Source organism: Fopius arisanus, unplaced genomic scaffold (assembly GCF_000806365.1).
Source record: "Fopius arisanus strain USDA-PBARC FA_bdor unplaced genomic scaffold, ASM80636v1 scaffold00095, whole genome shotgun sequence".
NCBI lineage: Eukaryota > Metazoa > Arthropoda > Insecta > Hymenoptera > Braconidae > Fopius > Fopius arisanus.
This window is the reverse complement of record NW_011887834.1, coordinates 1-13,229: the sequence shown is the minus strand read 5'-3', so window position 1 is coordinate 13,229 and position 13,229 is coordinate 1. Positions and strand designations below refer to the sequence as shown.

The following is a 13,229-nucleotide window of genomic DNA, read 5'->3' as shown; positions in this document are numbered from 1 at the left end:
TTGAAATTCCAGATTTTTTAAACTTGGATTTGTTTTTTTCGTCTTTGTATCGATAGTAAATTTTTTTTACAGTGTGAAAAAATTACTCTTGGATATTTCAAGTGAAACAACTTGTAATCTCTTACAATCTTAGATTCACTTGTAATTTAGTTGAATTTTTCAACTGAAATATCAGAAACTTTATTAAAATGTGGAAAAAAAAAGTGAAAATTGTGAAATTCAAGTGTTAACTTCTAATATCTTTTTATGTAACTTAGTAATGTTGCCTACGGCAGTGTTTGTAAAGTCAGGTACATCCTCACAATTAAAACTATCAAATAATTATTTACAAATGATATTGTCCTCTCACGAGTCTCTCGATTTAATTATAAAGATAACATCGAGTATTTGTCGCCATCGAGGGCTAGTCCGAAGACTCTTGATCTTCAGTTTTTCTTCTTTAAAGATGAGCCATTCCTGTCTCATATGAGGATCAGCTGGACCCCACTCAGCGGATGGCCTGAACGCACTCTTCACCATCTGATAAAAAATACAGTAAAAATCTAGTGAAATCTCTGGAACTCATTAGATCCAACGGAAATTTAAGAGAATTTACAGAGAAAGCATTAGGTGTTGAATGTATATTTACTCTGATAATAGATGTGTCTCTACGCTTGATCATGGCTACAACCGCCCAGATGGGAATTTGGGAGATCGCCATGGCGAGAATAATTCCTCCAGCGATATGGGCGGATTCGGGGTACGGTACATTCCTATAAATTAAAGGTGGCAATGTCGATACTGTGTACAGAAAAATTATGATGAGAACCAGAGGCGTCACGATGAACCAGCACAACCTCCAGTAGACACTGGGCTCCCTTTTGCTCATAAACTCGACGTCCTCCAAGAAATTTTCTATTCCTACACCCAGAACAATTGGCATTTTTTAATTCAACTCTAGAATTCTAATAAAATTTATTGGCGTAAACGCACAATTTGAAACGTAATTGTTTCATGAGTGATGGCATATTTTTCATAATTACCATAAACCCAGACGACTGCAGTAATCTCGAAAGCAGCTAATATGAAAACCACGAAGGACGTGCCATAACGATCTACCAGAACCAGGATAAATTGTCCTCCCTGGATAAACAAAAAATATTCTACTATTCATTCAGTCAATCATTCTCCCACGTGATTGTCAATACTCACAGGAGTAATATAAACAAGCCCAAGCAAAAATCCAATGAAGCAAACTGGATAAACAATCTGCCAGTGTTTGATCCCTGGAAATTGTCCAGTGAGTCCTTCAATTATTGCTCCACTCATGCCCACTGCACTGCCCACACCCAGGACAAACATCATAATGAAAAACAGCACTGCAAACAGCTAAAAAAAATACGAATTCAATTCCTCCATTCAAATTACAGGGAATTTTTTGTTTTTATTTCACTCAAATTTTTTCACAGATCAAGCATTTGAACTCCATTATTTCGATTTTAAAATGGAATTCGCTGAATTATTCTTGGAGAAGCTAGAAATTTTTTAATGAAGTTGAATTAGAGTTTTGCACACCTGAGGAATTAATGAAAATTTAGCGATGGCATCGGGATACGAGATGAAGGCCAGACCAGTACCAGACCGGACGACAGTCGAGATGTCGTCGGTTCCTATCTCCTTGGCGAGATTTCCGAGAATTCCAAATATTGTGCACCCAGCAATCATACTTGTGACAGTATCCAAGCTCGTAATAATGATGACATCTCTAAAACCATAACAATATCGATTGAACGAATTACAGATGTAGATGTCCATATTGTATGTGAAATAGAAATTCGGTGTACCTGTAAATATTATGCCTGAAATTGTTGTGCGAGGAGAACGAGATGATAGCACCAAAGCAGACTGACAGCGAGAAGAAGCACTGTGTGACAGCGGCATACCAGACACCAGGTTCCAGCAATTTCGACCAGTTGGGTTTGATGAAGAAGAGAATGCCGTCCACTGCCCCGTCGAGGGTAACAGCCCTCACTAGGAGGGCGATCATCACGATGTAAGGGAATATTGCCAGGAAGTACGAGGTCTTCCCCATGCTCTTTATTCCTCTCGACAAAACGGCAAAGACGCAGACCCAACTAGCTGCCAGGCAAATTGCTAGACGCCAATCTGGCAATCCTATCCCATCGTCAATTGACGACTTCTCCCTCAGCACTATTTTCCTGGAGGATTATCAACAATTTTTTTGCCAATAATTTACAATTAATATAATTTCATCAGCAATTAGCATTGAAAATATTTCTAGGAAAATAACTCACGAGAAAAATAATTCCGCCGAAGTTCTCAGTGAAGATGTATTTCTCGTCGCATGTGTCCTTGTCGCATTACTGGTTAGTCCATTCAGGATACTATCGCCAATTTTTCCAGAGTCAATGCAGGAGTCGCCCCATTCCTCTCTGCAGTGGGCCCAAGGTAATTCAGAGGAAAATGATGATACGAGATAGAAAAGGGTTAAGGCCATTAGACAACAGTAGTACGAGGCTAATGCTACCACCGATGCTAGCTGGGCCCATCCAACACCTGATAAAAATCGAAATCAAATTTTGTTTATGTTTAATTCACTGTAGAAGTGTCTACTTAGTTGGAATTTAGACTAATTGATTCTTCCAATTACACTTTGAATATCTAATTGTCACGTTGATGGAGGATCTTAATGGGTGCGATAGCATTTTTCCATAATCTATCGATGCATCACTGGTGATTTTTTTTTTTTTTTTAATTTTAAGAATTCTTTGAAAGCACCAAATTTACGTGATATTTATCTGCATTTTCAAACAGAAATATCAGATAGTGTCTTGGCATACAATGGCATTTTAATATCCCACAAAATTCCACCCATTATTTTCCTGGACTCTCAATCTATTGACAAATCAAATGAATTTAGTAAAGTGAAAGTTTTTGTTAATCGGATGAATTGAAAGATTACCGGTGAATGCTGGAGAAAATTCCCAGACTCGCGTCGCGGACTTTCCGGAGAATTGTCCTAGTATCATCTCGAGGTAGTAAAAGGGTTTGCCCACTAGGATTAGTAGGATTATGTAGGGAATTAGGAAGGCACCACCTCCGTTTTCATAAGCTGTGAATGGAAATCGCCAGACGTTGCCGAAGCCAACGGAAAGGGCTACACAGGACATTAGGAACTCAATGCTGTTGCTCCATCCTCGGGGTGTCTTCTCTTTACTCGGAGATTTTTTGCCTGATGAAGGCACACCTTCTGGTTCTGGGTCAAAAGCCTCATTCTCGTGGCCGCTCATCGTTGCCTGAAAATTTGACTCTCCAAATCACTCGGATTTCATGGAGCTTTTCATCGAGGTAATTTTTTTTTAATTAACAAATTTATGGCCACCTGTACCAGACGCTTTGTTTAAGAATCATTTTTGTGGCCTCGATCATTAATCATCCCGGATGATTGCGTATCTAGATTCAAGTGCAAATGTTTGCTGTGACGTACTATTAATTTGTTACACTCGTAAGTTATGGGAAATTATACTTAAATTTGAAAGTTGTTAAACAATTTCCCATATACTTTGAAATATACTTGCGAAAAAATCAATTTTCTTATCAGCATGAACTATTTAATTTCAAATTTCTCGAGGAGATAACACTACTTACCACTTTCATCCTGATCGGTATAACTAGATTTTACAGAATTATTATTTTTACGCCGAGGAGTTGAACGGAAATGAATTTCTAAATGAGAACTATTGGGACCAGTGGTGGAGTGGTAACATGTCAAGTATCCAATGGGCTTGACAGTAATATGGAAACTGAGCTTTCGCTCACAGAAAAGTAATGAGAGCCCAAGGTGTCCCCTCTCTTTTTTAACATCAGAGATAACTTGCACAAGCACTATCACAGTCAAGACTGTCAATGGATCTGTGATACACGCTGCAGGTTTTTCCAGTTGATTAACAGCAAGTCCTTGCTGGATATTGAGATGATTGATCGAGAGTTGAGGATTCTAGTTTGAAAATTGTTTTGCATTATTTTGCATAAATCAGGATCTTATATCATTTACTCGCAGGATGTACATGTATTTGCAATTTCATTCATTAACTTGCCTGGAAATTAATGTATAATTGAATTTATCCTCTCATGGAAAAATTATTGTTTTGGGGAAATCACCCCAGAAATATTGGCATTTTTAATAGACTCGTTGGATTTTTAATTAGTGTAATTCATTTATTGTGATTTTTGTTGTAATGAATTCAATTCATGCAACAATTAGATATTAAACATACAGTTCTTATAAATACATTATGAAAATTGTTTGGATTTGAAAGCGTTGAAAATACGTCGGCACTTTATGAAGCGGCTAATCCCTTTCATTCTTAAATCCTCACATTTCGTCAATGATTCATCGCATTACGATTTTTCTTTATCAATTTCATCATTTGTTGGTCAATGAAATTTGAATTTTGATTTATCAGCGAGCTGCTGTAATCAAAAACAAATTAATCAACTATTTTTTCCACGCCACCACTCAATCATGCCCTAAACATGCGCCGAGGAATGGATCGAAAAATCTAGCGCTTATTTTTGGAAAAATTCAATTGAATTTCCAATGGAATAGCGCCTGTCAATTTTTATCACTCGACACAAATCTTTTAGCGCAAAAATAAATACAATAATCGACAATTTAAATAAAAACCCCGCAGAATTTTTGATAAGTTCCAAATCTCAAAGATAAATTCATCAAAGTTTAAAGAATTCCTCTTTAATTCAATCCTGAATTTGTCATTGAATTTTTCTCGAATAACAATGAGCCAAAGTCACAAATTAATTCCAATAATGCACCGACTGGCACTTTTTATTTAACATGATGACAAAGCGAAAATGATATTGAAGTAATAATACGAAATAGTAACAATCAAACATATTTTTCAGAGTATTTTCACCATCTGTAAACACAATGTATTAACACCCATAATACAGTTTATCCTGATAAATTGAATTGATGCGACAAAGAAGTGACTGATGAAATAATCAGTCAGATAGCACATGAACATTGAAAACAATCTCGCAACATCTCATCTTTACACCGCCGATGGATTAGTCACGTCATTGAGAAATAATCACAGTTTATTTATTTATCTTCCGCACTTATTACTCATCCTGGGGTCTATAATACTGAAGGCTGTTCTCGATTACAACTATTACCCATCAATCCAGAAAAAATATATTTACAATCGCCAGGAGATAAACTGTTCACGTCAATTTATCCTCTTGGCAGAAGACAACGTAGATGAATTGTTTCAGTCGTGAACTTGTTCTTGTCGCTTGTTTTTTTCGTAGCACCTCTTTAACTTGCTTCCAAGCTGTACGATTGGTGGGGGATATTGGCCCCCAGAGAGGAGTCGGTTGGAATGAAGTCGCGAGCATCTGTAATTTCCAGAAAAAAAAAAATCATGAGACCCACATGAATACGAAATTAACACGATCATTGAGGATTATGATTTCCACCTCGTATAGGCCTAGATGACGGTTTTTTACGAAGGTGTAAGCCATCCAGAAGGGGATTTGGATAATTCCGAATGACAGGAGTGTCCAGCCGGCAGCTGAAATTACAGGAAAAATAATTAACACTCGCTGAGGAGAGAGGGAATAATTTTAAAAATGTTGGTAGATTGATGGAGTATTCTCAAGTTATCCTCACCATATGCACTATCGGGATAATAAACACCACCGTAGGTGAGGGGCGTTAATGTAGCAATAGTGTAAATAAGGATGATAGCGAGTACTAAAGGTGTGGCAATTCCCCAGCAGAATCTCCAATAAATACTGGGTCGTTTTTTCAACATGAATTCGGCATCACTGAGGAAATTTTCAAGGCCGTAGATCCAGAAAATTCCAGTGATCTCCAGAGTGGCCAGACAGAAAACGATAAATGAGGCGGCGTAGTAGTCCACGAGACCGAGGACGAACTGTCCTCCCTTTATTTAAAAAAAATACCAGAAAATTACTAGAATTTTTTTTTTCCTGTTATTCTCCTCAATATTTGTGTAATTACCGGTGTGCAATAAAGAGTTCCAACGCAGAAACCGAAGAGACAAGTGCCGAGTACAACGTACCAGTACCTGAACCTGGGAAATTGATCGCAGATGATGCTGACGATACCTCCAGTCAGAGCGATGGCACTGCCAATTCCCAAGACGAATAGCATCAGGAAGAACAAGAATGAGAACACCTGGACAGGACGATTCAATAATTAAGGGATGAATTTTATAATTACCTTTGATAATATTACGAGGTATCGCACCTGGGGGAGGATATTGAACTTGGCGATGGCATCGGGATAGGAGATGAATGCCAAACCTGTTCCACCCCTGACTACGTTGCTGATGTCATCGGTGCCGAGTTCGTGGGCCAAATTACCCAGGATGCCGAATATCGTGAAACCGGCTATGAGACTGGTGAAAGTGTCTAGGGTTGTCACAACTATAACGTCTCTGCGATATTAAAATTCAATTGAGTGATACAGAGATCGACTCGTTAATTATTAACTTCACTATGAGAAATATTGAGAAATTTTTTTCCCCAACAATTGAAAATTTCTCTTATAATTACTCAGTAAATTGATTAATCACTTTAATCAATTGCTTCATTTTAATTAATTGATCTGTAGAGCTGTACTCACGTATAAATATTATGACTGAAGTCATTGTAAGAGGAGTACATGACGACTCCTCCGAAGCAAACGGACAGGGAGAAAAAGCACTGGGTGACAGCGGCATACCACACATTGGGATCGAAAAGTTTATCCCAATTGGGTTTGATGAAGAAGACGATTCCATTGACAGCACCCTCGAGGGTAACAGCTCTGATTAAGAGTGCAATCATGATAATGTAGGGAAATATTGCGAGGAAATAAGCTGCTTTTCCCGAGCTTTTGACACCTTTCGCTAGAACAGCAAAGATGCAGATCCAAGCTGCAAGCAGACAGATGGTCAACTTCCAGTCTGGCAAGCCGATTCCATCGTCAATATTCAACTTTTCCTTCAGCACCGTCTTCCTATTAATTATTTGAAAAACGTCATTGAGAAATTTTCTTAAATATCTTCAAATATTTGAAATTTTTTTCACACAAAGAAAATATTGACATTTTCAAATTAATTAGAGATGAGAAAAGTGTAAGAAATTGAAAGACTCACGAGAAATAAAGTTCTGCTGAGCTCTTAATGGAACCAACGTTTATTGATGAATTTCTCGTGACATTGGATTTACCGGAATTAACGCAATTATCCCCCCATTCGAGGAGGCAATGAGCCCAGGGTAATTCGGTATTGAAACTCCCGAAGAGGTAGATGAGTGTTACTGACATCAGGGAGCAGTAGTACGTGCCAACAGCTACCATCGAGAACATCTGGGCCCATCCGACTCCTCTCAATGCTGGAACTGCTGACCACATCTTCACCGATGATCTGCTCGTGAACTGACCCATTATCATCTCGAGGTAATAGAAGGGCTTCCCCACCAGGAATAATACGATCATGTAAGGAATTAGGAAGGCACCACCACCGTTTTCGTACGCTGTGAAGGGAAAACGCCAGACGTTACCCAGACCTATTGACATCGCGATGCACGACATCAGGAATTCCCAGCTGTTACTCCAGGTTGGTCGGGCCTCCTCGGGGGGAGGCTGATTTGAGGGTGGCAATTTCTTCAGCTCCAGCCCGGGGTTGAACTCCTGGGGATTCACAGAAATCGGAAAATTTCTAAAGGAAAATTATTCACAGAGATACTGAGAAAAAAAATTATAAAATACACTAATTGTCATAAAAAATGCTCATTAAAATTACTATTTATCAATGTTGGTCTGGATTTGAGTGAATGTGTGTTTTTCAGAATTTTGAAAATTTCAAAGAATTTCATTTAATTTGATTCAATTTTTTGAATTTTTTTCTCAGTGTGGAAAATATTTTTGGGGGCAAGTATCTCAGAAATGAGTGGCTTGAGTGAAAAATGTTGATGAACTTTTTTTAGAGATAGAGATATTTACCTTTTTGGTGTAGGACAAGTGGTTATCGAGATAATTGAGTGATTAGGGGATTCGTACCTTCTGCCTAATTTCGGATTCGGCTTTTCGCAGGTCAATTTTACTGAATCCATCATCATCGATGAATACGGGATTCTCGGCTCCACCCTGAATGATAATTCAATGTTAATTAATCCCAGGAGTTAAACATTTTTACTTCGAATAATGAAATCGTAACGAAAAATTGATTCTTCTCAGGATGAGAATGGGGAAGGGCTAGGACACTTTCTATTCCCGATCGCTCCATCTCAATTTTTCACGTGGGGCAAAAAAAAAAAAGAAAATGAAAGCGAAGTTTCTAATTTTTTTTTTTTACAAAACATTCCATTCAAACCACCAAAAGCAATTTATTTTTTAAATTGCCCCAACAATTAATTATCGGACCAGGAATTTTTCCTAAAAAATTTGATTAACAATTACATAATATTTCGTCGATTTTCTGATGATTATTATTATTATAAAACCTGGTAAAAATACCTAGACTGGTATTTGTCAATATAATTACCATTCGTTAGCGTGATTTCTAAATAAATCTCTCCGTTTCGCGCTATTATGAGTAATTATTGCACGAACTCATTTTCACGTACATTTATCCGGCGAATTCCTCCGATAATTACGGCAGAAATTCTCGCCAATGCATTAATCTTTAAAATATTGTAGGAACAATGAGTTCATATCCAAGTCGATAAACCGCTAAACAATCGGCAAATGTTGTTTCAACATAATTCACTGCTTTACTAGTAAATCGTTATCACTATTCATGACCTAAATCAATACAAAAATTCTTAAAAATGTTAATCACTTACATGTTTCCCCCGCCTCGGCAATTCTCTCCGGCAACTCCCGCAAAACCCAGATAATTTCCTCAAAAACCGCGTAAACCCATCTCTTCATTACCGTCTTCATTACTATTCATTGAAAGTCATTAATTCTAGAGGTTTTTCCCCGTTTTAGGAAATAATGAGCATTTTATTTTCACTGAGACTAGCTTTTAAAGTATTGTAGAAAATCTATTCTTCCTCCAGACGATCATCATTAATTTATAAAATCGTAATAATGAATATTTAATGATTATTTTATTATTATTGGATTTTTACATGAGTTGGATAGAAATTTATTCGGCGTAAGTGAATGGAATTAGATTTATTCCTCTCATTAGGGTACAATGGAGACTAGACATTGCGGCGCCGGAAAATATGGGTTAATGAACTAGTCGGTCATGGAATCATTGGATGACACGTGGATATCTGATATTTTACAAGCGTATGAAACAATTATTATTGATAATTGCGCGTACTGCATCGGTAGTATGCGCTATTCAAGGACTAATTTTCTGTATCATGTTACTTTTATGTTTATTCTGATGAATGATTATCGTAAGAATAGACGCGAGAATGTACAAATGTTTCGGAATTCATTGGAGATTTTCCATTTTTTAACTGAGAATAATGGACATTATGCAGTCTTCAAGGGTAAAACACAGGATTCTACGGCTTCTGATTTTTTTGGGTATTCTCACGGTATTTTTGTATTTAAGTATTTCTCCATTCTGTATTGAAAACCGTCTTGTAACGTTTTTTAAATTATTCAACAAGAAAATTTGTCATCACCTCTGCTTGACATTCAAAAGCAAACGATTTATTTATTTTTAAATATTGCAATAATGTCAGCATTTTTTAATGACTATATTTTATGTTTTTACACAAAATTTTGGGCATGGTATCACCCGAAATGAACTTATGCTTGAATGAATGAATTTCAAGAATGAAAATCCATTCTGTCTGCTCTAATCTACCCCCACAACTTGTTGGCCAACATTTTATACCATTTTAAAGCGCCGCCGTCAATTTGTCTTTTCATTATCTCCAGACAAATGTCAAAGCGTAATATCATTTTTATTACCAACACAATACGTCTTTTAATCTGAAAATTCACCGACATATCTGACCTCAAATTTCAAGGTCTCCAAATAACAAATGATCTAATTAAAATTTATTAGAAAGCAATGCATTCCATTTTGACAGGAAAATCATGAGCTGGGACTTTAATCGTCACCGACGATATCAATTACCTCAATAATTAATTATTTATTATTATCACTCACCTCAACATTCATTTTTGCACTGTTATGGGGAATATTTGAGGAAGAATATCAAACGAAATTCACTCCAAAAGAATTATGAATTGAAAAGAATTGATTATTGGACTGAGTCAATCAGTTCTTTTTATGTTGGATTTTTCAGTCACGTTTTTTTAAATAAAAAATCAGGGTGATCAAATGTGTTTCAATAACTTGTCAAGTTGATGCCGATCATCTGCTAACTGCCACTGCACATCACCTGGTTGGAGGTGTCCACCTCCGTAGCAAGAGTGAAGTAGGGATAATGTGTCTTTCGCTTTTTTGTCTTCTCTTTTTAATATCAGCTCATTCATGGAATGGAAAATCGGTGGGGGGGAGTGATTACAATGAAAGTTCAAGGGACCTATTAATTGTAGAGTTATTAAAAGTACAATGAATCGGATGTACAGTATTTTTGGCTGATTTATGCAGCACCATTGTCAGATGGACTATTCATCTTATCAATTATTCGTTATGTAAGGTTTACTATGCCACATCGTAGTAAAACGTACGAGTTAAGTCGAGTCGTAAAAATACGGGAAATCGGTTCGAATCGCTTTTGTCATTATTTCGTTCATCCCATCTGATTTTTATTACTCTAGGTCATTTGATGAGGTTTTGAAAATTTAATTCAATAATAAATTAATTTTCCAATAATCTTTCGAAAAGATTATACAAAGAGATGGTTAAATCATTTTTTGGGTAATTTACTGGAAAATTCACCGATTTTTTTCCAGTGTCATCTGGATCCTTGGGAAGTACTCTCAAGTTCAGAGTAATCATACTTTTTAATTGGAGGAAATGGATTTTGTAATTTCTCGCTCCAGTGGGAAAATCTGAAATTATATTATTTCCTCGACAATCGATCAATCCGGAATTGTGAAAGGATCTGACTTGTGAATCGATGCACTCGGAGATTTATTTGGAGTGATTAGTCCCGATGGAATAATAATCCATTGAGTCGCGTGATTGCAGATCTTCTGCTTTGAGTCCTTCATACTTTTACGCTGTAGTACAATCGTCGGGGAATGGTGGCAACTTAAGTCATGCATGTATGACCAACGGTGTCAGTGACGATGCTATAAAAGTACGGGGCATTCCTCAAAAGTGGCTATTCCTGCTACATGTGTATTTTCATATCGATTGCGTAAGTTAGGCTCGAGTACTGTTAGTCATTTTTCGATGTTTCATGAAAAATGTGACAGTAAGTCTTTCAGCGGCCGACTCGTACTCATGAACAAATTCATTATAAACATTCAATTGTTGTTTCAAGGGAACATGAATATTAAATATATAATATTCTTCTCTCAATGTCTCGAATTTTTCAGCACTTTGACGGAATAATTGCATTGAAATTTCAGGTCTTCAGTTGTGAAAATTAAACAATAGAATTAAATGAAATTAAAATTCTGTGTAATTTAGCACAAAATTCTGAGGGTAAAAATTAAAAAACGGCATTTCCTCAAAATGTGAGGGGACATTTATTTTCATTTATTTTCAAGGAAAAAGAAAAGCATGAAATTTCTCTATAACATTTGGAACTTTTTGGAAATTCCATGAAAAGTACAACAGTGACTCCCTCGAGGGTGCAATTAAATGGCATTCAATTGGATATTACAATACTATGCTTCGGAACTGGTGGTTGCCTCGCCGAGGCCAATTCACGTGGGAATGCACCTGGAATTCACTGCCTGGATTTCGTGATGATAATTTCGATACTAACGTGTCCAGGGGACGATTGTCACGTCCCACAGCCGCTCCTGGGAATGATAACAAAATTATTGTGTTAAAGAACATGATGTTATAAAAACACAAAACCATTTATAACTGTATTTACAAGAGTAATAAAAAAAGTGCCCAAAAAAGTCGAAAAACTATTGTTTGCTCGAATGGAATTGATCTCAAATTTGATTAAACGGAAGTCGATCCGAATTCCGGTCCCCAATAATTAGTCCATTGTGTAATGAATCCTGTGTAGATCTAGTGAATAATTTTATCGCACCAAAATGGCGCAGGTAAAAATCCGAGTGGATGACAATAATTCATCCATTTCTGGACAAAAAAATCCTATAAATCGTGGGATGTCGTCGTCTCAGGTAAACCGAAAGTTAATTGCTCCCCGAAATTTCCTGCGTCTGCGTCTGGTTTTTACGGTTACGTCCGGAGACCCTGAATCGGGTGCAATTTAGCCCGGGGAATTCCGGGCTTTTTTCCAAGGATATCTCCAGGGTTTCGATTGCCATCGACAGCTAACCAGTTGCCACCAGATATAGCTGGATAACACCGCGACTTTCACCCGCCACCGATCCGTTGATTCACCAGCCCTTCTCCATGAAGGCTATTTTCAATCAATATCTATTCCTCATTAATTCAACTCGATATCGCTTCAATTATGATAATCTATTCGAGGTTTCCATCAACAACAATTTTTTTATCATAAAATCCAAGAGCGATTATTTCAATTTGAAAAACACCGAGTCGTACAGAAAAATAGATTGTCTCATCATTTTACCGTTCACCTCCGACAGATTCAGATATGTTTTCAATATTATTTGATCTTTCATTTGTTGATTATTTGTCGGGAAAATTGTTGGTAGTGAAAGAATTTGAATTTTTATTTGTTACCAAGAATAAATTCAAAACAAATTTTTTCGTTAGCCAGTGGCTGAATTTTCAAGGAAATTGTTAATAACTTTTAATGTTGAATATCTCCGAATAGAAAAATGATGTGAAAAAATTAAAAATCACTCCACGAGGGCTAATTCACGCTTATTATGAATCGCGGGGCGCTCCCCGCTCAGATCCGTTCAGCATTTCCTGGGATTTTCATTATTGCGTGAATGGTGAATTTTTTTTTTTAATTTTCCAAGTGCCATTTGATCAAAAAATTCCAGGAAAAGGTGAACGGATCTGAGGGACGGAGGCCCCCGCGATTCATAATAAGCGTGAACTAGCCCTCGGGGCGTGATTTTTAATTTTTTTCTCTTTTTGACCAAATGGCACCTGGAAAATTTCCAAAAAAAATTCACCATTCACGCA

General features: G+C 36.9%; 2 protein-coding genes across 2 annotated transcripts; both read right to left on the bottom strand.

Moving 5' to 3' along the window:
* Nucleotides 1-46: 46 nt before the first annotated feature.
* Nucleotides 47-3,807, bottom strand: LOC105270791 (sodium-dependent nutrient amino acid transporter 1). Its single transcript, XM_011311952.1, has 9 exons — nucleotides 3,649-3,807; nucleotides 2,963-3,296; nucleotides 2,295-2,556; nucleotides 1,824-2,198; nucleotides 1,555-1,744; nucleotides 1,192-1,368; nucleotides 1,023-1,122; nucleotides 629-900; nucleotides 47-519 (listed from the first exon to the last, which is right to left on the bottom strand). Exons 1-9 carry the CDS (start codon nucleotides 3,655-3,657, stop codon nucleotides 346-348), a joined length of 1,893 nt encoding a protein of 630 aa, XP_011310254.1. The 5' UTR covers nucleotides 3,658-3,807; the 3' UTR covers nucleotides 47-345.
* A 436-nt stretch (nucleotides 3,808-4,243) lies between these two features.
* Nucleotides 4,244-10,426, bottom strand: LOC105270790 (sodium-dependent nutrient amino acid transporter 1). The gene is made up of 9 exons (XM_011311951.1): nucleotides 10,176-10,426; nucleotides 8,093-8,179; nucleotides 7,188-7,723; nucleotides 6,674-7,048; nucleotides 6,296-6,485; nucleotides 6,047-6,223; nucleotides 5,693-5,969; nucleotides 5,500-5,594; nucleotides 4,244-5,418 (listed from the first exon to the last, which is right to left on the bottom strand). Exons 1-9 carry the CDS (start codon nucleotides 10,185-10,187, stop codon nucleotides 5,245-5,247), a joined length of 1,923 nt encoding a protein of 640 aa, XP_011310253.1. The 5' UTR covers nucleotides 10,188-10,426; the 3' UTR covers nucleotides 4,244-5,244.
* Between the last annotated feature and the right edge of the window lie 2,803 nt (nucleotides 10,427-13,229).

Excerpts from the sequence above, each read along its gene's own strand:
- LOC105270791 (XM_011311952.1), bottom strand. Across the intron at positions 1,745-1,823 it reads TTCAGGCATAATATTTACAG|AGATGTCATCATTATTACGA; the intron begins GTACACCGAATT and ends TTATGGTTTTAG. Across the intron at positions 1,369-1,554 it reads AATTTTCATTAATTCCTCAG|CTGTTTGCAGTGCTGTTTTT; the intron begins GTGTGCAAAACT and ends TATTTTTTTTAG.
- LOC105270790 (XM_011311951.1), bottom strand. Across the intron at positions 7,724-8,092 it reads AATCCGAAATTAGGCAGAAG|GAGTTCAACCCCGGGCTGGA; the intron begins GTACGAATCCCC and ends GTGAATCCCCAG. Across the intron at positions 6,224-6,295 it reads AGTTCAATATCCTCCCCCAG|GTGTTCTCATTCTTGTTCTT; the intron begins GTGCGATACCTC and ends CGTCCTGTCCAG.